At 37.2% G+C, this 26,866-nt stretch overlaps 1 protein-coding gene and 1 pseudogene across 1 annotated transcript in view; one reads left to right on the forward strand and one right to left on the reverse strand.

Annotated features, from left to right (window-relative positions):
- Positions 1-1,103: 1,103 nt before the first annotated feature.
- The window catches only part of LOC121026689 (EF-hand calcium-binding domain-containing protein 13-like), a gene marked incomplete at its 3' end in the record, with an annotated part of 49,557 nt that continues 23,794 nt past the window's right edge, over positions 1,104-26,866 (reverse strand). Inside the window, exons 5-10 of the mRNA XM_040469487.1 lie at positions 23,051-23,545; positions 20,881-21,018; positions 19,580-19,651; positions 13,347-13,490; positions 9,681-9,755; positions 1,104-1,108 (exon numbers count right to left, since the gene is read on the reverse strand). Coding sequence (XP_040325421.1) covers positions 1,104-1,108; positions 9,681-9,755; positions 13,347-13,490; positions 19,580-19,651; positions 20,881-21,018; positions 23,051-23,545 — 929 coding nt within the window. The remainder of the gene's footprint in view (positions 1,109-9,680; positions 9,756-13,346; positions 13,491-19,579; positions 19,652-20,880; positions 21,019-23,050; positions 23,546-26,866) is intronic.
- Positions 7,135-7,261, forward strand: LOC121026690 (uncharacterized; annotated as a pseudogene).

Below are 26,866 nucleotides of genomic sequence, written 5' to 3' on the forward strand. Positions count from 1 at the left end.
ATTTTAGACCTGAGGACACCTTTAGATTGAGAGTGAGGGGATGGAGAACTATTTATCATGCTACTGGAAGCCAAAAGAAAGCTGGAGTAGCCATACTTCTATCAGACAAACTAGACTTTAAATTAAAGGCTGTAACAAGAGATGAAGAAGGACATTATATAATAGTGACAGGGTCTATCCATCAGGAAGAGCTAACAATTATAAATGTCTATGTGCCGAATACCGGAGCGCCCAAATATATAAAACAATTACTCATAAACATAAGCAACCTTATTGATAAGAATGTGGTAATTGCAGGGGACTTTAACACCCCACTTACAGAAATGGATAGATCATCTAGCCACACGGTCAATAAAGAAACAAGGGCCCTGAATGAGACATTGGATCAGATGGACTTGACAGATCTATTTAGAACTCTGCATCCCAAAGCAACAGAATATACTTTCTTCTCGAGTGCACATGGAACATTCTCCAAGATAGATCATATACTGGGTCACAAAACAGCCCTTCATAAGTTTACAAGAATTGAAATCATACCATGCATACTTTCAGACCACAATGCTATGAAGCTTGAAATCAACCACAGAAAAAAGTCTGGAAAACCTCCAAAAGCATGGAGGTTAAAGAACACCCTACTAACGAATGAGTGGGTCAACCAGGCAATTCGAGAAGAAATTAAAAAATATATGGAAACAAACGAAAATGAAAATACAACAATCCAAACGCTTTGGGACGCAGCGAAGGCAGTCCTGAGAGGAAACTACATTGCAATCCAGGCCTATCTCAAGAAACAAGAAAAATCCCAAATACAAAATCTAACGGCACACCTAAAGGAAATAGAAGCAGAACAGCAAAGGCAGCCTAAACCCAGCAGAAGAAGAGAAATAATAAAGATCAGAGCAGAAATAAACAATATAGAATCTAAAAAAACTGTAGAGCAGATAAACGAAACCAAGAGTTGGTTTTTTGAAAAAATAAACAAAATTGACAAACCTCTAGCCAGGCTTCTCAAAAAGAAAAGGGAGAGGACCCAAATAGATAAAATCATGAAAGAAAATGGAATTATTACAACCAATCCCTAAGAGATACAAGCAATTATCAGGAAATACTATGAAAAATTATATGCCAACAAACTGGACAACCTGGAAGAAATGGACAAATTCCTAAACACCCACACACTTCCAAAACTCAATCAGGAGGAAATAGAAAGCTTGAACAGACCCATAACCAGCGATGATATTGAATCAGTTATCAAAAATCTCCCAACAAATAAGAGTCCAGGATCAGATGGCTTCCCAGGGGAGTTCTACCAGACGTTTAAAGCAGAGATAATACCTATCTTTCTCAAGCTATTCCAAAAAATAGAAAGGGAAGGAAAACTTCCAGACTCATTCTTTTTATAATTTTTTTTAATGTTTATTTATTTTTGAGACAGAGAGAGACAGAGCATGAATGGGGGAGGGTCAGAGAAAGGGAGACACAGAATCTGAAACAGGCTCCAGGCTCTGAGCTGGCAGCACAGAGCCCGACGCGGGGCTCGAACTCACGGATCGCGAGATCATGACCTGAGCCGAAGTCGGACTCTTAACCGACTGAGCCACCCAGGCGCCCCTTCCAGACTCATTCTATGAAGCCAGTATTACTTTGATTCCTAAACCAGACAGAGACCCAGTAATAAAAGAGAACTATAGGCCAATATCCCTGATGAATATGGATGCAAAAATTCTCAATAAGATACTAGCAAATCGAATTCAACAGCTTCTAAAAAGAATTATTCACCATGATCAAGTGGGATTCATTCCTGGGATGCAGGGCTGGTTCAACATTCGCAAATCAATCAATGTGATACACCACATTAATGAAAGAAAAGATAAGAACCATATGATACTGTCAATCGGTGCAGAAAAGGCATTTGGCAAAATTCAGCATCCTTTCCTAATAAAAACCCTCGAGAAAGTCGGGATAGAAGGAACATACTTAAAGATCATAAAAGCCATTTATGAAAAGCCCACAGCTAATATCATCCTCAATGGGGAAAAACTGAGAGCTTTTTCCCTGAGATCAGGAACACGACAGGGATGTCCACTCTCACCGCTGTTGTTTAACACAGTGTTGGAAGTTCTAGCATCAGCAATCAGACAACAAAAGGAAATCAAAGGCATCAAAATTGGCAAAGATGAAGTTAAGCTTTTACTTTTTGCAGAAGACATGTTATTATACATGGAAAATCCGATAGACTCCACCAAAAGTCTGCTAGACCTGATACATGAATTCAGCAAAGTTTCAGGATACAAAATCAATGTACAGAAATCAGTTGCAATCAACAGTTGCATTCATCAGTTGACAAATAAAGAAACTGATCCCATTCACAATTGCACCAAGAAGCATAAAATACCTAGGGATAAATCTAACCAAAGATGTAAAAGATCTGTATGCTGAAAACTATAGAAAGCTTATGAAGGAAATTGAAGAAGATATAAAGAAATGGAAAAAACATTCCGTGCTCATGGATTGGAAGAATAAATATTGTCAAAATGTCAATACTACCCAAAGCTATCTACACATTCAATGCAATCCCAATCAAAATTGCACCAGCAATCTTCTCGAAACTAGAACAAGCAATCCTAAAATTCATATGGAACCACAAAAGGCCCAAATAGCCAAAGTAATTTTGAAGAAGAAGACCAAAGCAGGAGGCGTCACAATCCCAGACTTTAGCCTCTATTACAAAGCTATAATCATCAAGACAGCATGGTATTAGCACAAAAACAGACACATAGACCAATGGAATAGAATAGAAACCCCAGAACTGGACCCACAAACGTATGGCCAACTCATCTTTGACAAAGCAGGAAAGAACATCCAATGGAAAAAAGACAGTCTCTTTAACAAATGGTGCTGGGAGAACTGGACAGCAACATGCAGAAGAATGAAACAAGACCACTTTCTCACACCATTCACAAAAATAAACTCAAAATGGATAAAGGACCTGAATGTGAGACAGGAAACCATCAAAACCCTAGAGGAGAAAGCAGGAAAAGACCTCTCTGACCTCAGTCGTAGCAATTTCTTACTTGACACATTCCCAAAGGCAAGGGAATTAAAAGCAAAAATGAACTACTGGGACCTTATGAAGACAAAAAGCTTCTGCACAGCAAAGGAAACAACCAACAAAACTAAAGGCAACCAACAGAATGGGAAAAGATATTTGCAAATGACATATCGGACAAAGGGCTAGTATCCAAAATCTATAAAGAGCTCACCAAACTCCACACCCGAAAAGCAACTAACCCAGTGAAGAAATGGGCAGAAAACATGAATAGACACTTCTCTAAAAAAGACATCCGGATGGCCAACAGGCACATGAAAAGATGCTCAACGTCGCTCCTTATCAGGGAAATACAAATCAATACCACACTCAGGTATCACCTCACACCAGTCAGAGTGGCTAAAATGAACAAATCATGAGACTGTAGATGCTGGAGAGGATGTCGAGAAATGGGAACCCTCTTGCACTGTTGGTGGGAATGCAAATTGGTGCAGCCGCTCTGGAAAACAGTATGGAGGTTCCTCAAAAAATTAAAAATAGACCTACCCTATGACCCAGCAATAGCACTGCTAGGAATTTACCCAAGGGACACAGGAGTACTGATGCATAGGGGCACTTGTACCCCAATGTTTATAGCAGCACTCTCAACAATAGCCAAATTATGGAAAGAGCCTAAATGTCCATCAACTGATGAATGGATAAAGAAATTGTGGTTTATATACACAATGGAATACTACGTGACAATGAGAAAGAACGAAATATGGCCCTTTGTAGCAACATGGATGGAACTGGAGAGTGTGATGCTAAGTGAAATAAGCCATACAGAGAAAGACAGATACCATATGGTTTTACTCTTACGTGGATCCTAAGAAACTTAATAGAAACCCATGGGGGAGGGGAAGAAGGAAAAAAAAAGAGGTTAGAGTGGGAGAGAGCCAAAGCATAAGAGACTCTCAAAAACTGAGACCAAACTGAGGGTTGATGGGGGGTGGGAGGGAGGGGAGGGTGGGTTATGGGTACTGAGGAGGGCACCTTTTGGGATCAGCACTGGGTGCTGTATGGAAACCAATTTGACAATAAATTTCATATATTGAAAAAAAATAAAGTCATCTACAATTACCGTATTATTATCAGTAAGATTGCTTATGTTTGTGATTAATTTATAAATTTGGGTTCTACCAAGTTGGGGGCATAAACATTTACGATTGTTATCTCTTCTTGATGGATAGGCCCCTTAATTATGACAATGCCCTTCTTTATCATTTGCTACCATCTTTACTTTAAAATCTAGTTTGTCTGATATAAGTGTGGCTATTCCAGTTTCTTTTGACTTCCAGTAGCATGATATATGGTTCTCCATCCCCTCACTTCCAATTTTCAGGTGTCCTCAGGTCTAAAATGAGTCTCTTGTAGACAGCATATAGATGGAACTTGGTTTTTTATCCATTTTGATACCCTATGCCTTTTGATTGGGGCATTTAGCCCATTTACATTCAGAGTTATGACTGAAAGATATGGATTTAGTGTCATTGTGTTATCTGTAGGTTTCATGATTGTGGCAATGTCTCTGGTCCTTTGTAGTCTTTGCAGCATTCCACCCACAGAGTGCCTGCAGGGTTGGTTTAGTGGTCATGAATTCCTTCAGTTTTTGTTTGTCTGGAAAAGCCTTGATCTGTCCTTTCATTCTGAATGACAGCCTTGATGGATAAAGGATTCCTGGCTGCTTATTTTTCCTAGTCAGCACATTGAATATTTCCAGCTACTCCCTTGTGGCCTGCCAAGTTTCAGTGGACAGGTCTGCTACTACCCTTATGTGTCTGCCCTTGTAGGTTAAGGCCCATTTGTCCCTAGCTGCTTTCAGAATTCTCTCTTTATCTTTGTATTTTGCCAATTTCACTATGATATGCCTTGGGGCTGACCTGTTTCTGTTAATTCTGAAGGGAGTTCTCTGTGCCTCCTGGACTTGGATGTCTGCTTCCTTCCCCAGATTAGGGAAGCTCTCAACTATAATTTGGTGAAATAAACCTTCTGCCCCTTTCTCTTTCTTCTCTTTCTGGAACTCCTATGATACAGATATTATTATATCTCATTGAATCACTTAGGTCTCTAAATCTCCCCTCATGGTCTAATATTTTCCTCTCTCTCTCTTTTTCAGCTTCATCATTTTCCATAATGTTATCTTCTATTCACTTATTCTTCCCTCTGCTCCTTCATCCTTGCTGTCTCTGCATCTAGTTTATTTTGCATCTCATTTACTGCATTTCTTAATTCATCATGACTATCTCTTGTGTCCTTGATCTCTGCAGCAATAGATTCTCTGCTGTCTTCTATAGTTTTTTCAAGCCCAGCTCTTAGTCTTATGACGATTATTCCAAATTCTTGTTTAGATATATTGTTTATATCTGTTTTGAGCAATTTTTCTGGCTGTCATTTCTTCCTAGAATTTTTGAGAATTCTTCTGTCTAGTCATTTTGTCTAGTTTTCTGTCTTTTATGTGTTTTAATAGTTTGTTATGTGTCCTGCCCCTGTGAGTACTACTGTGTTAAAAAGGGGTCATATACTATCCAGGGCCTGACCCTTCAGGAGGTGTTTTTGTAGTGTGTCACATGCTCTCTGTTGTTGTGACTCTGGTTGCTTTATACCGCTACTCGCACTGGTGGTATGGACCTTCCACCAGGCGTGCTTTGATTTGTTCATTGAAGTAACCCTGGAAAAAATTAAAAAGGGGAGGGGGTGGAAGAAGCCTTATCCCATAGAAAGAGGGAAATGACAGGGGCAGGGAAAGAGAAAAAAAATTGAGCGGACAGAGAATCAGAGAAACTATATGGCTTAATCTAGAGAGAGAGAGAGAAAAATAAAGAAGGAGGAGATACAGAAGAGGTGTAAAATGCATAGATTAAAAATGCCTGCTTACACAACTTAACAACCAGAATAGAGAAGGGAAGGAAGAAGAAGAAGGAGAAAAGACAAGAAAAGAAAATATGTATTACCAAAAATCAAATCAGAAAATGAAAAACTGCCGGACCGTTGTCCGAAGGTGCCCTGGAGCCAGTGGTTGTGCTGGTCTGGAGGAGGGACCCTCTGGTTGGGTAAGTGGCAATTCTACCTCCAGCAGATATGCAGTTGCCAGGCATGGTGAGGCAGGGTTTGGTGTAAGCAGTCCAACCTCCCCTGGGGGCCTGCCGTCCTGTTCCCTGAAGCCCCACCATGTTGGTGATTGGAGGAAAATGGCATCATCGCAGTTTCTCCTCCCTAGACCAAACCACCCTGTTCAGGCAGCCCTCACAGCACAGCACAGGCACGATCTGGTCAGTATGTCCCGCTCCACAGTCTCCTGCACCTCCCAGGCACTCAGCTGGGATTCAAACCCCAACATCTTAAAGGATCCCACTCCACACACCCGGTTCTGGGGTGGCACCACTCTGCCAAGCTGACACAGGGCCTCTCAAGATAGAATCTTAAGCAGGATCCATGCCCAGCACAGAGCCTGATGTGGGGCTCCATCTCACAACGCTGTGGTCATGACCTGAGCTAAAATCAAGAGTCAGACACTCAACTGACTGAACCAACCAGGCACCACTCTACCCGAGTTCTAATCTTAATTCTACCACATACTAGCTATGTGACTTCTTTAACCTCTGTGCCGTGGTTTTCCCATCCATAAAATAAAAATAATAGAGTTGATGTGAGAATTAAATGAGTTAATAAATAAAAATTATTTAAAACAGTACTGGCACATAGTAAACCCTCAATAAATGTGAGTAATATAATAAGTATTATTGTTATTACTTGGCACAGACAAGTCTAGAATTATAATTGAGATGCCTACTTAAAACCAGGGCCTGGGTGGCTCAGTCAGTTAAGCGTCAACTTCAACTCAGGTCATGATCTCTCAGTTTGTGAGTTCGAGTCCGCCATTGGGCTCTGTGCTGACAGCTCAGAACCTAGAGCCTGTTTCGGATTGTGTGTCTCCCTCTCTCTCTGCCTATTCGCTGCTCGCACTTTGTCTCTTGCTCTCTCAAAAATAAATAAACATTAAAAAAAATTTTAATACAAAACAAACAAACAAACAAAAGACAGGGCCCAGCTTTGCACAGTGGCAGTATCATAGCCAATGAGGTTTATCCGAGGCGCGATTATTGCTAATTGAAAACTTTTCCCAAAAAAGACAGGGCCCCGGAAAATCTTTCCATCTGAAAATTATTAATAAAAACACTTTAGTCACCTTTTTAGGAATTCAAGAAGAAAGGCTGTTCTCTGCCAGAGGTATGGATAGAAGGAATAAAATCTCCAATGATAACCTAAATCCCAAGGCCATCATGTGTGAGTGTCAGGTTCCAAATCAATTTATACAATACATAAATCTCAAAGAATTAATATAAAACTGTCACCAGGGCACCTGGGTGGCGCAGTCGGTTAAGCGTCCGACCTCAGCCAGGTCACGATCTCGCGGTCCGTGAGTTCGAGCCCCGCGTCAGGCTCTGGGCTGATGGCTCAGAGCCTGGAGCCTGTTTCCGATTCTGTGTCTCCCTCTCTCTCTGCCCCTCCCCCGTTCATGCTCTGTCTCTCTCTGTCCCAAAAATAAATAAACGTTGAAAAAAAAATTTTTTTTTTAAAAATAAAACTGTCACCAGCTAATATTTTTATGGAAAAAAACTAAATTGGATCCCAATTTCACTCTAAACATAAAAATCAATTTCAGGTGAATTAAAGACTTAACTATGAAAAAGAAAAACTTAAAAACTTTTAGGAGAAAATATTGGGAAATATCTTAACGTCCTCAAAATAGTGACAGGCTTCTATTTTCCTTTTAAAGGCTAAGTTATCTGCTAAATGTGAGACGGGCTAAGGTTGGAGTAGGAATGGAAGTTTGAGAGAATGGAGATTGTTAATTAGTTATTTCAGAGAGTAAAAGAATAAACTAACTGGGAGAGGGTGGGAACCACATAATTCCTAGGTAGTGCTGAGGGCCACCAGACACTGATGGTCAAGATTTCAAAGTGTTCAATCTGCTGAGCTATATGATTTTCTCTAGAAATGATGTCAGCCACGAGGAGAAGCCAGGGTTGGGAGTTTTGTCAGACAGGTGCAACCAAAGTGCAATTTAGGGTACTGAAGACTTTAGGGTATTCGAGGTACACAGACCAGAGATTTTCAAGTGGATAAGGAAGAAAAGTGAAAACAGGGAGACTGGTGGGTAAGGACAAAGTTGAGGGATAAATGGATAGAAGGTCCCAATGAGGTATACAGAACCAATAAGCTGTCTGGTGAAGAAATGAGCAGCCAGATGAAGAAAAAAGGAAAGCAGTGAATATAAATGTGCAATATTTAACAACAAGAAAGGAAATTTAACTATAGATATGAGTAAGATAATATACTATACAACTCTGTGCTAATAAAACTTTTTAACTCAGAGTGCCTGGGTGGATCAGTTGGTTAAGCATCCTACTTCGGCTTGGGTCATGACCTCGCTGTTTGTGAGTTCAAGCCCCACCTCGGGCTCTGTGCTGACAAGCTCAGAGCCTAGAGTCTGCTTAGATTCTGTGTTTCTGTCTCTTTCTGCCCCTCCCCGGCTCGTGCTCTATCTTTCTCTGTCTCTCATAAATAATAAAAATGTTTAAAAACAAAAACAAAAACTTTTTATCTCCATGAAACTAAAATTCCCAGGATAAATGAAGTGACTAACAATGCAAATAATCTCTTCATCCAATTAATCTATTATGTTCCACCTTGTATAGAAAACAAATTAAATTGATTTCTAGTGTAAGGTAAAATAACTGTTACTTAAAATGCACTATTACCCAATAGCTAAGCACAAAATAACAAAATACTACTTTTCGCTTCAATTTTTAAACTAACTTCACTCCATTTAAAATATACATATAGGACCTTATATTTCTTTACAGTGAGCTTCTGAGTGGCCAAGACTGTCTTTCTCATCTTAACAGCTCATCAGCTTAACAGAAAGCATATATAACAATGGCTCAGTAAATATTACTAAGTAAATTGGAAGATGGAAAAAAATATATAAACAAATGAAAGAGGAAATTTTGCATATGAGTACTCAGCGCTAGTCACTAGATGGCATCACTTCCCCAAATTGGGAAGACATTTTACATCTTCCAAAAAGGAATTTTATATACACGGTTCTAGCTCTTTATAGTAAGTGTGAGGATAAACAGTAAGCTCGTAAAAACTTTCAATTCATTTGCACGTGGAAGTGCTCGAGATTTAGAAATCATGAACAGAGAAGATTGAAACCAAACATCAGCAGTAAGCCAGGCATCTGTTTGGCTGATGACCTACAGGATGACTGCCTCTTTTAGTCTACTACACTCTTCTAAAGTTTGTCACACCAGTTGGTCCACTAAAAGCACAATATATGTTGGGGTGGGTGGCTCAGTCGGGTAAGTGTGTCCAACTCTTGAGTTCCGCTCAGGTCACGATCTCATGGTTTGTGAGATCGAGCTGTGCACTGGGCTCTGTAACTGACAGTGTGGAGTCTTCTTGGGATTCTCTCTCTCTCCCTTTCTCTCTCTCTCTCTGCCCTGCCCCTGCTCTTTCTCTGTCTCTCAAAATAAATAAATAAACTTGAAACTGTAAATAAAAGCACAAAATGTGATGTTCTTACATAATTTTTCAGAGAAGCGTTCCGTATTGGTCATCATTGTATCAATGAAATCTTTAAAATTCACTTTTTTCGTTTCTAAGGAGAAAAGAATATTTTCTTCAATATCTTCAAATGTTAATTATGACAACTATTGAATCATGTAAAATAAATTACAAGGAGATAACATGATTATAGCCATCAGCTAATACCACTAAAAATATATGGTTCTAAGAGGAAAAAGCAATTCAACACACAAGGAGAAAGTAAAACTGAAAAATGCCAGGAAAGTTAATCAAAATCCTTCTAGTTACAAGCGCACAACATTTTTAATTTTAACTTACATTATCTTGTCTTGGCCTGACAACAACTCAAAGATATGTCGGTAAAGAATTAGTGTATTATTTTATACATTTTAAAAAATACTTAGACATGATATTGTGATTTTTTTCCCCAGGTCACAAAAGGAAATACGAGATCAGAGATTAGAAGTGAGCTTTCTTGACCTCTGGTTTCTCCCACCTCAGGCTACCATTCACATTGTTATCTTTATTCCAGTATACTTTTGAAACTATTAAACGTTTTAATAGTCATTCTATACTTAGAAAATGTCTTTCCTTGATTATATATAATATCCCAATATTAGAATGGATAAAGATTTCTAAGAATTTTCTAAGGCCGCATATAAAGATTTTATATAAATAGGATGAGCTTTTGATAACACTACTCCTTTGTTTATCCCACTAAAAAAAATCAAATTCCAATTCTAATCTATAAAAGATAAGGCACAGCCTATTGCCTATTTCCAAGATAAAGAATCTTTGAGAAGTTTACTTTAAGGAGCACCAAATTACTTTGTATTCTTAACCAAATATTTAAAGACTTGAAAAAAATGAGACTTTGAAAAATTCTAGGGGAATGTTAGAGTTAATGAAGATTTACATCCACTAACAGGAACATATAACTTTCTAAAGCAATAGATTCCCTATTTTTGATAATGTCTATTTGATACACAAATGTTTTAGCTGAACCACTGAACCCGCCTCCCATCTGAAGAACACTATTGTTTTAAGGACAAAATTACTTTTTAAAAATTTTTATTATTTTTTTAATATAGTTTATTGTCAAATTGGTTTCCATACAACACCCAGTACTCATCCCAACAGGTGCCCTCCTCAGTGCCCATCACCCACTTTCCCCTCTCCCCCACCCCCATCAACCCTCAGTTTGTTCTCAGTATTTAAGAGTCCCTTATGGTTTGCCTCACTCTCTGTAACGTTTTTCCCCCTTCCTCTCCCTCACAGTTGAAGAACATTAGTAACACCACTGCATCTGCTTCTGTGCTTCCCCCATTCTATTCTACTGCTTCTTTACAGAGAGAATATTGCTGAATTTTTTAAAATTAACCAAGGTCTTGCTTTTTTACATATAATTTTACACAGGATAAACAAAATATTCCTTAATTTTGTTTTACAGCTCTCTAAAAATTATCACACTATAGCAATCTAGACTTGCTTTTTTCATTCAATATTATATTTCCAAGAACCATTCATATAGTATATTGCTATAGTTCATTTTCACTAATGTACACATTATCAGTATTTCATTATGCATCAGTGGTAAATACCACAATTTATTTATACATTCTATCACCGATCATGTTGTTTGTTTTTGTTCATTCTTTCCTTCCTTCCTTCCTTCCTTCCTTTTTCTATTAAGATCAGAGCTGCTATGAGCATTTTTAACATGTCTCCTTGCACATCAGTGCAGAGATTTTCTGGGATGTATCACTAAAAAATGGATTTTCTAAGCCATGAAGTATGAAAACCTTACAGAATACTACATAATGTTTTTCAAAGTTCTTTTACCACTTTTGCCTTATTTACCAACAATTAAATTAACAGACCTTAATTTTTGCCAATTTGGTCAGCATCAAAAGGTATTTCATTGTGACCTAAATTCTGCATTTCCCTGATTACTATGATGTATAAAAAGACTTCATATGATTATTAGCAACTTACGTTTCTTCATCTGGCAATGGCTGTTCTTGTAATTTGGCCATTTTTCTCTTGGGTTGTTAATTTATAGGGGTTTCCTATTTATTCTCCACAATGATCTTTTGCTGTTATGAGTGTTACAGATAATCTTTACTCTGGAATGCCTGGGTGGCCCAGTCGGCTAAGCATCCAACTTTGGCTCAGGTCATGATCTCACAATTCATGAGTTCAAGCCCCGCTTAGGACTCTGTGCTGACAGCTGGGAGCCTGGAGCCTGCTTCAGATTCTGTCTCCCTCTCTCTCTGCTCCTCCCCCACTCTGCACCTCTCTCTCTCTCTCTCAAAAATAAACATTAAAAAAAATTTTTTTTAAATAATAATCTTTGCTCCATTTGTGGCTTGTATTTTCATTCTGTTTGTATTACCTTTTAATAAAGAGAAGTTCTTATTTTTAATGTAGTCAAATGTATAAATCTTTTCTGGTTAGTGATTTTGTATCTTAAAAATAATTCCTTGTAACTCTAAGTCAGAAAATTTTTCTTCTTTCTCTAAAGAGAATTTTAGTGTTCGTATCTGGAAAGCATTACTGAATATGATACATAGGTAGGGATCCAATTCTATTTTTTACATTTGAATAATTAATTATTCCAGCACCATTTATTAACTGGTGCTTCCCCTCCCCCCCAGTAATCTGCCACCTCATTATATATGTTTCCTTATATGCGTGTAGATGTATTTGGAAGTTACTTATCCTGTCCTATCAATTTCTCTATCCCTGTGCCATTTTCACACTGTTTTACTTACTGTAACTTTATAATGAGTCTTAATATCCAGGGTAGCAAGATCCCTCCAACACCACTCATACACCCTATCCACATTTTTCTTCCTCAAGAGTGTTTTAGCTATTCTTGATCTTTGTTTATGCATACAAATATTAGAATTAATTCATCAAAAAAGTCAGGGTTTTATTAGAATTGCTTTAGATAAGTAAATTAATTATGAGAATTGGCAGACTTGGGGGTCTCTGAGTCCATTAATATGGGACATATTCCAATTTATTTAGGTGTTCTATAATGTCTTTTAACAAAGTCTTATCATTTTCTCACGTAAGGCACATAACTTACATTTGTTCTATTCCTTTTTTGCTTTTCATTATGGAAAAATTTTAATACACACAAAATAAGAAATATATTGTAATAAAAGTTCACATACTCTTCCTGTACTCTTCACATACTCTTCATGGCCATTCTTATTTCATCTATAGCCCCACACACGTGTCTATCTCACAACCACCCTTTCTCTTTAGAAAAGATGCTGCTAAGTTATAAGGGTACAGATACTCAAAACTAGTACCTTCCTTATGAATTATAGACTTTGGCATAATAAAGAGTCGTTTGTCCCATTTAACGACTTTTGTCCTGACCTCTTCCTTGTCAGAAAGCAAAACCACAACCTCTACTTTCTTTTTGTTTGTACTTTTGCCTATAGGAAAAAAGTGTCTGGAAAGACTGTTAATACTGGATATTTCTGGATCATGGGATTTTGTGTGTTTTGTTGTACTTTTGAGTATTTTTCTGTATTGACTTCATTTTAATGGACTTTTTTCTAATCAAAAAAATAAAGTCATTATTCTGAGGGAAAAAAAATAGCAAAGTGACCATCTTTTCACATGTGTCAACCCAGTTTTCACTTACTGTCAGCTTCAGTCAACTCTGTGATCTTCTCAAATTCTGGCTTAGAAAGGTAAACTCCAAAATGCTGAAGACAAGTATTCATATCCTCATAATCAATATTTTCATCTTTAATTTTATCAATGGCTTTAATGACATCAGTCAACACTGAAAATAAAGCAGTATGCCAATGAGTATTAAATATAAGTCAAAAAGAAAACACCAATAGTAAGATGAATTTTAGTTCTAACACTAAATAAACAAGCATAGAAAATAACTTCAGAAATGTTATATATGAAAAGAATTACCAGAATCTTTAATACTTAAAACCAACAAAGTACAAAATGAGAGCCAAAAATATATTCTACTTTGCTATCATCTCTGTATCGAAGGAAGTGCCAATTTAATTGCAATTTAAGTGCACAGGAACAAAAATATTATACAATTTCCCCATTTAATTTTCTAACAATTTAAACTTTCTTAGTAGTCTGTTTCTCGGTAGCAGATACAGAAATAAGTAGAAAACTTTCAATCTTGAATAATGAATTGGGGTAAGGTTTTGTAGCAATACATGGCTCAGTCCCTGGTTAATCTTTTATCTTCTGTATACATAAATATTATCACTTGGAAATAACTGTCCCACATGTCTTTTTATGATACTTTGGAATATATGCTTCACAAATTTGGGCAGTATTCCCTCTATTAAATTTAAACAAATTTTTACTGTAATGAAAGCGTTAATGTTTATTTTTGAGAGAGAGAGAAAGGCACAGCATGAGTCGGGGAGGGGCAGAGAGAGAGGGAGACACAGAATCTCAAGCAGGCTCCAGGCTGTCAACACAGAGCCAGACATGGGGCTCAAACTCAGGAACAGCGAGATCATGACCTGAGCCAAAGTGGACCCTCAATCAACTGAGCCACCCAGGTGCCCATGCAATAAAATTTTCTTAAAATAACTTACAAACACATAGAATTGTTAAGGGGGTCGACAGGTATGCATGCGGGTGTGTTTTTGTGTAAATTTTGGAACAAACTAAACTCAAATAGATTTTCTCTAATAGAATATTAGGATAGGTAAAGTGAGGAAGCTGGGCAGTGGAGGGCATTAAAGCCATTATCAGGAGTTAATCAACTTTAGGCAGTCACTGGACGTCATTATGGATTACTAAACAAAGAAATGATCAAAATGATGTCTGAATTAGATGATTCTTAAAATGATTCTTTAAAAGGTAATTTTTATGTATAAATATGTAGAACAAGATATATGATACTATCTTGTGAAAGGACTTTTTAGATGAAAAAAATTCTCACTTAAAAGTAAATAGCTGATGGGGCACCTGGGTGGCTCAGTTGGTTGGGCACCTGACATCAGCTCAGGTCACGATCTCATGACTCATGGGTTTAAGCTCTGTGTTGAGCACTGTGCTGACAGCGCAGAGCCTGAAACCTTCAGATTCTGTCTCCGTCTCTCTCTGCCCCTCTCCCACTCTCGTTCTCTCTCTCTCTCAAATATAAATAAACATTAAAAAAATTTTTTTAAAAAGTAAACAGCTTGTGAGTGATGTCAGTAAGATAGTTAAGTAGAACGCCCTGGACCCTTCTTCTCCCCACAAACACACTGATTCAGCAGAAATTAAAAAATAAATTCCTTTTGTGAGAAATTAGAAACTAACTGACAGGCTCTTGTATCCCAGGAGAATGCAAAACAAGACGTACTGAAGCTGGTACAGACATTTGGGACACCCTCCCACAAGTGCTGCCTCCAATGCAGCACCATATGATCCAAAAAAAAAAAAAAGACTCTAGCTCCCAGCTTCACCCAAGGGGAAGAAGAGTTTGGTCCACATATCCAGAAATTCAGCTTTTCCAAAATGCCTCCCCAGAAGATTGGCTTCTGTTTTGCCAGCCTTGGAGCTCTGATGGGTCTAGCACAGTCTAGTATTTGGGGTAGAATAAAGCAATGGCTTGGGCTGGTAGAAGGCAGTGATCCTCCCCTCTGTTCAGCACAGGATGAGATTAAAATTCCCAGCTCTTAGTTTCCTCCTGGAGAGGTAAAGAGTTTACTCAGCACGTCAACTTTTTCAGGGCGTCCCAAAGAACCATCAGCTATCTTGTCAGTCCTAGAGCCTGGGGAAGGAAAAAGGTGGTAGAGGCCTAGGGCCTATCAGGCTGGGCCGATGGGTGGGAGTCTTCTCCTGTATAGGGACAGTATGTGAGGACTGGGAGAGCTGCCTGCTTTTTCTCTTGCACAAACACCAACACAGAAAGTCCAAATGGAAATTTAATGACTAAAAAGTATGATGACTGAAATTAAAAGTTCAGTGGATGGACTCAACAGCTGAAAGGAGGAGAGACAGGTAAGAATCAATGAATTGAAAGCAACGGAAATCATCCGATGAACAACACTGAGAAAATAAACTGAAGAAAAAATCAACAGTTCCAGAGACCTGTAGGAATATAAAAATGATCTAACATTTGTGTCCATCAGAGTCCCAGAAGAAGAGGAAGAGACTTAAAAAGGCACTCAAAGAAATCATGCCTGCACACTTCCTAAATTTTTATCAAGAGACATTAACCTACAGATCCAAGACAAAAGTGGACCTCAAACAGGATAAATCCAAAGAAATCCATGTCAAGATCCATCATAATTAAACTTCTGAAAACTAAAGACAAGGGAACATTTTGAAAGCAGCCTAAGAAAAACACTTTAGGGAAAGAAAACCAATTTGAATGACAGGATTTCCAGCAGAAACCATGGAAGCCAGAAATAAGTGACACAATATTTTTCAAGTGCTGAAAGTAAAGAACTATCGACGTAAAATCCCATATTCAGAAAAACTATTCTTCAGGAATGAAGAGGAAATCAAGATGTTCTCAGATGAGAGGAAACTAAAAGAATTGGTTGCCAGTAGGCCTAAGAATGGATAAAGGAAGTTCTTAAACAGAAAACAAAGGATAAAACAAAAAAAACTCTGGAATATCAAGAAGGAAAAAAGAAAATGGTAAGTCAAAATATGGGTAAATATAGTAGGCTTTCCTTCTCTTGAATTTTTTAATCAAGTCTGATGGTTGAAGTAAAAGTAATACCACCTGATGTGGTTTTAAATATATGTAAGGAAATATTTAAGGTAATTATATCATAAAGGAGGGAGGGATGTATATGGAGATAAGGCTTCTGTATTTCACTTGAACTGGCAAAATGATGACACCAATAGAGTGTGATAAGTTATGTATATATACCTGAAGCAACAACTTTAAAAGGTATACAGAGAGATATACTCTGAAACACTATAGATAAAGCAAAATGGAATTCTAAATGTGGGCCAAAGATTTGAATATATATTTCACCAAAGATATATGAACAGCTGGTAAGCATGTGCAAATAAATTTGACATTATCAGTCATTAGGGAAATGCAAAATTAAAACCATAATGAAATTCCGCTACACAATTATTATAATGATTATAAACAAAAAGATAATACCTACATGTGGAGGATAGGAAGAAACCAGAATCCTTACACACTACTGGTGAGAATGAAAATGGTAGAGCCACTTTGGAAAACAGTTTGGTAATTTCTTTTTTTCAACGTTTTTTTATTTATTTTTGGGACAGAGAGAGACAGAGCATGAACGGGGGAGGGGCAGAGAGAGAGGGAGACACAGAATCAGAAACAGGCTCCAGGCTCCCAGCCATCAGCCCAGAGCCTGACGCGGGGCTCGAACTCACAGACCGCAAGATCGTGACCTGGCTGAAGTCGGACGCTTAACCGACTGCGCCACCCAGGCGCCCCAATAAGATTGCTAGTTTTTTTTTTTTTAACATTTATTTATTTTTGAGACAGAGAGAGACACAGCATGAACGGGGGAGGGGCAGAAAGAGAGGGAGGCAGAGAATCGGAAGCAGGCTCCAGGCTCTGAGCCATCAGCCCAGAGCCCGACGCGGGGCTCGAACTCGCGGACCGCGAGATCGTGACCTGAGCTGAAGTTGGACGCTTAACCGACTGAGCCACCCAGGCGCCCCGGTAATTTCTTTAAAAGTAAAACATAAATTTACCATACACACTAGCAATTATTCTCCTAGGAATCTACCCAAAAGAAATGGAAACATGTCCACAGAAAGACTGCAATGCAAATGTTAATTTCAACATTATGCATACCAGTCCCAAACTGCAAATAAGCAAATGTCATAAATTGGTGAACCATCAACAAAATGGAATATACCTATAAAATGTAATATGGACTTATTTAACCATACAAAGGAACAAACCACTGATACATACAACAACATGAATTAGCCTCAAAAAAGTGAAGTCAGGCACAAAAGACCACATGTTTTATGATTTCATTTATATTAAATGTTAAAAAAAAAAAAGGCAACTTTATGGAAACAGAAAGCAAATCAGTGGTCGCCTGGGAATGGAGGTAGAGATTAACGGTAAATGGGCACAAGAGAATTTTAGGAGTGAAGGAAATGTTACAGACCTGGATTGTGTCCACTTCTGATTATATATCCCAAAGAATTGAAAGCAGGGGCTCAAAGAGGTATTTGCATACCCACATTCACAGCAGCACTAGTCACAATTGCCAAGAGGGTGTCTATTAATGGATGAATGGACAAACAGAATGTGGCATATACGTGCAATGTAATATTAGCACGAAAAGGAAAGAAAAATCTGACACGTGCTACAACATGGATGAATCCTGAGGGCATTATGATAAGTGAAATAAGCCATTCATTCATAAAGACAAATACTATATGATTTCACTCAAGTATCTGGAGTAGGCAAATTCACAGAAACAGAAAGTAGAATGATGGTTGTCAGAAGCTGGAGAGGCACAGATGGGTAGTTGTTGTTCACTGGGTATAGAGTTTCAGTTTTGCAAGATGAAAAAGTTCTAGAGATTCATTGTACAACCGTGTGAATATACTTAACCCTAATGTTCTTGAACTGTACAGTTACAAATGGTTAAGATGGCAAATTTTATGTTACGTGTTAGATACCACCATTAAAAATAAATTTTAGGGGCACCTGGCTGGCTCAGTCCAAAGAGCATGAGACAATTGATCTTAGGGTTGTGAGTCTGAGCCCCATGTGGGGTGTAGAGATTATTTAAATAAATGAAACGTTAAAATAAAATAAATTTTAAAAACAGTATAATGGGGGAAATGGGAGGGAGGAGTCGGCTACAACCAAGACACTACTTCACAAAACAGCAATGAAACGGTGACTGAGTTCGTGAATGAATGATTACAAGGTAAAGCACTCAAGAAATTTGCTAATAGTGTCTTTAAGAACACCACTTAAGCAATTCATCATAAGTGACAAATTATAATGGAGATTTTTTTTTTAAAGTTTATTTATTTTGAGAGAGAGAGAGCACACAGGGTAGGGGTGGAGAGAGAAAGAGAGAATCCCAAGCAGGCCCTGTGTTGTCCACAAGAAGTCCAACACAGGGCTTGAACTCACAAACTGTGAGATCATGACCGGAGCTGAAACCAAAAGAGGGACACTTAACTGACTGAGCCACCTAGGCGCCACAATAATGTAGTTTTTAACATGAGACTTCATGTAAGTATAAGAGAAAAATCTCTTCCTTTGGATTAATTTTTCTCTATCTGAGAAATCCTTTGGGAAGACACAAAAAGCTTATCTTTCCTTTTCAGCATATGAATAAACAAAAGGAAATAAAAACACCAAGGCTTAGTATCTTTCATTTCTCATGTTAATCTTGCTGAAAAATATTTAATTATTTGCATAAAAACCCAAAATCATTGCAAGCAAAAATTTTTAACAAACTGATTGTGGTGTTGATTGTATGACTCTATACATTTCATGAAAATTAGTGTGTGAGTGAGTTTTATGTATGTAAATTATAGCTTAATACAATTTTTTTTAGAAATGTTCTAAAACAAGGGAAACACAACCAGTATTTCATTCAAACAAGTTCCTTATAAAAAAATTAAAAATCAAATCACCCATCCATTGCTAAAAATGGGGCTAATCCCCTATTGGAATTCCTCATTACCTTACTCTACATTTATGTAGTACTTTACAGTTTTTAAAATCCATCTAACAATTCTGTGAGGGAAGCAAGTTAGCTATCACTACCCTAATACATCAAGTTTTCATGGCTTGCCTGAGAATTTCAGAACTATTAAGTACCTACCCAAAAAGCAAACTCAGTTCAGTTGAACCTCTTTTCAACCTAACCACTTCTTTCCTCCAAATCATTTTAAAATAAATTTCCTACCTACCATCACATTCAGGGAGACTTTCCTCCTTGGAGAGAGCGCTCATAAAGTCATCTAACTTCACCATTCCATTTCCTGTAAAATAAAGACTTTAGATCATGCATTCTTTATATTTTTGCATAAAAGGTAAATTCATAGTTTCATACAACTATGAAAAAAAAATTACTTCTTCACTTCATCATAATTCTATTTCTCCTTTCATATCCTGTCTCTGAATTAGGTCAGTTCGTTTCATTTTGATAATTACTCAATAATTTTTAAATACCTATTATAAAGTGCAATGGACTGAGCTAGGTCCTCAATTTTTGATAGATATAGGAAAAAGGAAAGGTGACCATATAGATGGACCATGAGAAACTTAAGGAGTCTATTTCATACCATCATGAAAACCCAGTCAAAATGCTATCCATTAAGACACCTTGACAATACTGACCAATCCTGACAGACCCAAGTGTCCCCATTACTATCAGCTGATCCAATTAACTACCTGTTTTTAGATATACACCCTCCACAGTGATCCTACCAATCCTGATAAGCAACATGAAAGGGCTCAATAATTTTAGTAGCACCTACACCTTAGATTTTTTTTTTTTTTTAATCTTCTTTCCCATTTGCCTTAGCTAAGAAATTTTGCTCAGGTTCTAAGAATTCATTTCTAACATATTCCCAAGTCAGTCTTTCCCCAAAATGTTGCCTCTGCCCTCTCCTCAGCTGAACTTCTGTTGTGGATGGTTCTTACTTAATGATAAAACAACTTCTCCAATACAAAAGCTCTTCCTGGAAACTTAAAATCTGCCTTGAACTTAGGCTGGTGACTGGGATATGCTATTTAACATCTAGATGCTAATCATCTGCCTTGATTGGTTAAGTATCATTAGCCCTAAATTCCTAGTTGTAGCACTTCCTTACCATTTTGGAATCTCCAGTTATTTCTTCTTGGATGCTTAGGCTATTTGCTCAGAGATTTTTGTACCCCTTGGATTTTGTGCTCTTATTGCCTGAACCTCCCCACAACTGGGTCAGCCTTTCCAGTACCTGTCCCATATGGGAAGGCATAGCTAGGGATAGTGATAGAGTGTTACATAACAATTCTGAGCTATAAAAGGCCTAGTCCCTCCAAACCAATCCATTAGGGCAGATTTTCCAGGAATTTTTTTTCCACTTTCCATTTTTATATCTGTTCTTTTAGAATCTTCTTTAGCATGGCCCATGTTCCATTCCTAGTTGAGAACTTACTCCATCATTTAATACTATCCCATAAAAGTATCTAATTTTTTCAAAAAGTTTGGTATTATCAGTCTCACCATTTTGAGCAGTCTTTGCCACAATCTCCTTGAACTCTTTGTCTGATAAAGTAACTCCTATTGAAGGCAAAATGGACTGAAGTTCTTCTGCAGCAATGTAATTTTCTTGGAGTTTATTGATAGCTTCACAGATGTTTTCTAAATATACAAAATGTAGAAGACTATTCAGCCACAGAATTTATGTGTCTTAAGCAATAATTAGCACCCAAAGTCTTTAGCATTTAGAAAACAAGTTTTATCTAATTATTATTACCTCATATGACTGCTTTTTTCTTCATATTTCTGTTGTATCTTACATTATACCTAAATATTTCCCATATAGCTCAAACAGAAAACAATCTTGAAGTTCTATAAATGTTTATAAACTACTTGTTTGGAGGAACAGCCTGTTCCAGTGACCCAGCCAATGCTGCTTGGTTCTGATTAAAATATAATGAACGAGTTCAAGAGATCACAACAACAAAGTGTTTAGTTTAAATTCCAGGATTCCAAGCAAACAATGAGAGTTCTTCCCCTTCCCATCATTTTAGGCTACCATGTTTTCAGTTCACAATCTTCAAAATCATAAAATCTTCGCAGGAGATACACATGGCCATCGTGAGTCCCCTAATATCATGCACTGAGATAGGCATAGTATCACTTCTCTGTAATTCCCACCAAAAATGCATAACCTGAACTTACGAAGAAATATAAGGAAAACCCAAAATGAGGGACATTTTACAAATTAACTAGTCAATACTCTTCGAAAGTGTCATGGTCATGAAATTATCCTAGATCAGAGGAGACTAAGGGACACATGACAACTGAATGTAATGTGTGATCCTAGATGAGACCTTGAACCAGGAAAAATACATTTATGGACCAATTGAAAAAAATTGAATAAGATCTTCAGAATGTATATAATATTGTATCAGTGTCAATTTCCTGATTTAATTCACTGTACTGTGATTATACAAGATCTTAATACCTGGGAAAACGAGATGAAGAGTATATAGAAATGTCTTTCCCTTTGTGTAATTCTTATGATTTAAAAATTATCATAACAATGAAAAGTTAAAAATGTTTTTAAAATGTATATCCAATGACAGTCACATTTCAGAAATGTTCAATTACCATCAATTTATCTTGAGAAGTTATACCAGATAAACTATTTCACACTTCTCTTTACAAAGAATATTAAGTATGGCAAAGGTTGGCGACACCAGCAAGATAGATAAGCGCTTTCTTCCACAGGCTTCTTCTACCCAAGGGCTAAATGCCTACTACTCCACTGTTCCTTTAACAAGGGTTTTAATCTTACTGGAATATAAAGAACTCAGAATTAGGAATGAGGCACAGAGTAATAGTAGTGTATCAGTAAAGGAATCAGAAAGAACATTGTTGTGCCTCCTTAAAAGAGCACATTTTCTGTTCAACTGAGTTGTTTAAAATATGTATTACTGTGTAAGAACCACTAGTATTTCACTAAGCACTCATTTTAACAATTACCTTCAATATTAAATGCAATAAAAAGATACGTTTCTTTCAAGAAAATAAACAGCTTAAGTAACTTCAGCCAAGGACTATAGGAAGGAGTATTTAATTAAGTTCCACACACAGGACTTCTGTGATAGAGGTACCACGGAAGGAGGAAACTATATATTGGTTGGAAAACCTTGCTCATCTTTGAGAAAGACCATAAAGCCCTGGGGACCCAAACTGTAAAATAGTAGTTATTTTATCTTTCTTCATATTCCCATGTCCAAAAGAGATGATATCTGAAGCATTATCATATCATATTGGATATGGATATCATATATTTAAATTATGGAACCTGAACAAAAATTTCACATAGACTCCTTACATATTTAGTTTAAAAATTATAAAACAAGCATTTCCAAAAGAAAACAGGCCCTCTATTTCTAGGGAACTTGAGTGAGTTGGATTAATCTCTGAATAAACTTCTTGGTCAAAGTTAGGCATCTGAAAAAGAGAACACAACCATCTGAAAAGGCACAACTTAAAACCACAGTGTTATATACACTGGTCTATATACCAGAAGTGGTGATTACTCAATAGTATTGACAAATGAAATGCAAACAACTGTCTAATCAATGGTTAATTCAGCTTGTTTCTGTGATGACTCAGGAACTCAAGGACCTATATTTTGACTTACATATATGATACTGACCCAGAGCATTCACTGCAATCTTTTCTTTCGACGAAACCTGTTTTAGGAGGCTGGAATGCCTTCTCACAGCTGGCTTCTGAAGTTTGGGGGTACTAAAATTATCACTTTTAACCAGAGACTTTTTGAGGCTTGTAATGCTCTTCAAGCTATGTGACGTAGACTTTGAGTCATGAATTTCAATCTTCTCTGAACTTTTCTTAAAGTTTATGCCATCCTTTGAATATGGTTCCCAGAATCCTATATCACTGCTATCAACCCCATTTCGGAATTTTTTTATTTGCAAAGGATTTTTTGATCTTTTAAATTCAAGGTAATCATCATCCTCCATAATTTTATGATATTGGAGGTGTTTTCTATTTAACTTTGGGAATAATGATGGTTCATGTAGTCTGGAAGAGAAACTGCTTTTCATCCTATACTGTGGATAACATTCTGATATATTTGATAACTTTCTGTTTGAAGTAGATTCATCCAAGGCTGATGATTCCATAACTGCTAAGCAAGAGAAACATATTTAATAATTCTATTTACCTGTACAATTTGTAATGGTTTTTAAAAAGTAACAACTAAGTCCTCATGAAAACTATTCAAGAAATTATCAATTGCTTAAATAAACAAAGTTTAAAAAGTTAAATAAGGTTAATATGTTGAAAAACTAACAGAGCTGATAACTAAGACTGAAATATTAACTACGTTAAATATAATCTTCTGGTTTAATATATTTAAATTCTTTTATCCAAAGCTATTTGAAGTTACACCAAATCAAAAGTGATAGCCTACTGAAGTTTGTAGTTCTCATTCCCCACTCTGCCAATTTTGAAAGATTATAGGCTAAATATGCCAATACAGCTACAACTCCCTTAGTTATGAGCATACTGAAGTATAAGGAAGTTGGAGTGGGGAAATTTTTATTTATAAAATCAGAATACAGAGGCACCTGGGTGGCTCAGCTCGTTGGGCATCCCACTTCGGCTCGGGTCATGATCTCACTGCTCATGGGTTTGAGCCCCACATTGGGCTCTGTGCTGACATCTCAGAGCCTGGAGCCTGCTTCAGAATCTGTCTCCCTCACTCTCTGCCCCTCCCCCACTCACGTTCTGTCTCCCTCTCTCTCAAAAATAAACATTAAAAAAATTGTTTTTAATTTAACATCAGAATACAAATATTTACTCTCCTAAAGATTCTCAGTACTTGTGGGAAAAAATAGTTTGTATATAAAATAACCTCTTCAGAAAAATATTAATACAATGTCCCACTGGGGCTTCCTTTATAAAATTCATCTGACGGCTCAGAATAGTATCTTACATTTGAATAACACATTTTAAAGTATTTCAAATGTTATAATACTTGATTTTATGATAGACTATTATTCTCCTCTTAGAAGTTTAAAATATGTTTGATCATTGAAGGCAAAACTTATAAAACATTGTCTGAAGTTTTCAGTGTGTATAGTGGTAATACATAATAAAATTACAGCTTAACGGAGGGAGGGTAAAAAGATCTATATAATGGTTAAACTTCTATATTCCACTTGAAGTGGTAAAATATTTATTCTAGTATACTAGAAAAGGTTAAGTATGTATACTATAATCCTTAAAACAACCACTGGAAAAATACAGAGATATAGTGAAAATACATATAGAATAAATTCACATACTAAAAAAATGGTCCCCAAAAAAGAAGCAATAAAATGGTTGAAAAACAGAGTAAAAAATAGAAAACAAATAATAATATGGTATACCTGGTCTGAATGTATAAGTAATTACATTACATATGATTTAAACACTCCAATTAAAATATAGGAATTATACAAATAAATACAAAAAACATCACCCAACTCTGTGTGGTTTACAAAACACTTCAAGACTGGTGATATAAGAAGGTTAAAAGTAAAAGGATGGAAAATACTTACCATCTAAGCACTAATCAAAAGAAAACTGGAGTTATATTAGAATCAGAAAAAGTAAACTTGAGAGAAAAGAAAATTACCAGTGATCACATACATATTGCATAATGATAAAAGAATCAGCTCACCAAGAAGATATAACTATTCTAAATGTGAATTCACCTAGCAACAGAGCTTCAAAATGCATGAACCAAAACCTGACAAAACTGAAAGGAGAAATAGACAAATCTACAATTATATTTGGAGACAATGTTCCTTTCTCTATAACAGAACTAGTAAAAAAATCAGCAAAGATACAGAAGAATGAATAACATGAATTATTATGCATGGGAGTGGGTATGTGATTATTAGGAATATCTATGTCAGAAAAGAAAAATTAATGAAAAAACTTCTACATCAAAGACAAAATTAGAATTCAAAATAAACTTTGAAACGTTCAGGTAATAATAGCAAATTGAACAGCCTTCAAACACTCCATTTAAACTAAGGAATTTTGGGGATGCCTGGGTGGTCCAGTCAGTTAGGTGTCCAACTTCAGCTCAGGCCATGATATCGCGGTTTGTGAGTTGGAGCCCCACATCAGGCTCTGTACTAACAGCTTGAAGCCTGGAGCCTGCTTTGGATTCTGTGTCTTCCCCTCTCTCTGCCCTCCCCGGCTCGCTCTCTCTCTCTCTCTCTCAAAAATAAACTAAAGGAATTTTTAAAACATCACAAATCCATAATAACAAAAAGAAGAGGAAAAGAAACTACTACAGGGGCGCCTGGGTGGCGCAGTCGGTTAAGCATCCGACTTCAGCCAGGTCACGATCTCGCGCTCCGTGAGTTCGAGCCCCGCGTCGGGCTCTGGGCTGATGGCTCAGAGCCTGGAGCCTGTTTCCGATTCTGTGTCTCCCTCTCTCTCTGCCCCTCGCCCGTTCATGCTCTGTCTCTCTCTGTCCCAAAAATAAATAAACGTTGGAAAAAAAAATAAAAAAAAAAAAAAAAAAGAAAAGAAAAGAAACTACTACAATTAAATTTTGGAATCTGGAAAGCGGATGAACTTAGTAGACCTGAAAAGGCTGAACCATAAGGCAGAATGGGGAAAGCCAAGAAGCAACCCAATTCATAACACAAAAACTCCAAAAGCTCATAAATTAGTAGCATTTAGGTACCTCTAAAAGTGAGGGTAAGAGTGAAGCTAAAAAGAAAGAACTGGTTAAAATCCCTTTAAGTAGTAATTTGATACCTAGGGTTTCTTCACACGGCCAGATATTCACTTTTATCCACTGGGCACAGCCAGTTATTGATCTTCTCCTACTCCAGCAGGAAAGTGACAATTCATCAGAAAGGGTTAAACACAAGGTCTCTGGATTATGGAATACTAAACACAATAGAGGGTAGGAGCATTACCTGCAAAACTCGGAGGGAGGCTTACACTGAATAATGGGAACTTCAGTCTTTCGTCTTATTTAACACCTGGAATTCTATGAAGCAAGGCTATACCTCCGGGAAGGATATTCAAAGTTTCTTTGAACACTCTGACCATCTCAAAAGGAAATATACCCTAAATACAGTCATATTAAGGGTTTTCCAGGCAAATAGCCCAGCCAGACCACCCGATAGCAGGATTTCTCAATCTCAGCAGTACTGGCATTTTGAGATAGATACTTCTTTATTGAGAGAGCTGTCCTGTGTATTGTAGGATACTCAGAAGCATCCCTGGCTTCTCATCACTTGATGCCAGTAACACAGATTGTGATGACCAAAAATGTCTCCAAATGTTTCCAAATGTTCCTGGGGGAAGGGGAAGTTCGGGGTGGGGGGTGGGGGAAATCTCCAAATCATCTCTGGTTAAGAATCACTATCCTACAGCTCATAATCAGCTAGTTTTGCCCTCAGTCTCAGAGCTTCCAAATAGCTTTTGAGTTCAC

The sequence above is a fragment of the Herpailurus yagouaroundi genome, unplaced genomic scaffold (genome assembly GCF_014898765.1).
Source record: "Herpailurus yagouaroundi ecotype Mexico unplaced genomic scaffold, PumYag 151532, whole genome shotgun sequence".
Lineage (NCBI taxonomy): Eukaryota > Metazoa > Chordata > Mammalia > Carnivora > Felidae > Herpailurus > Herpailurus yagouaroundi.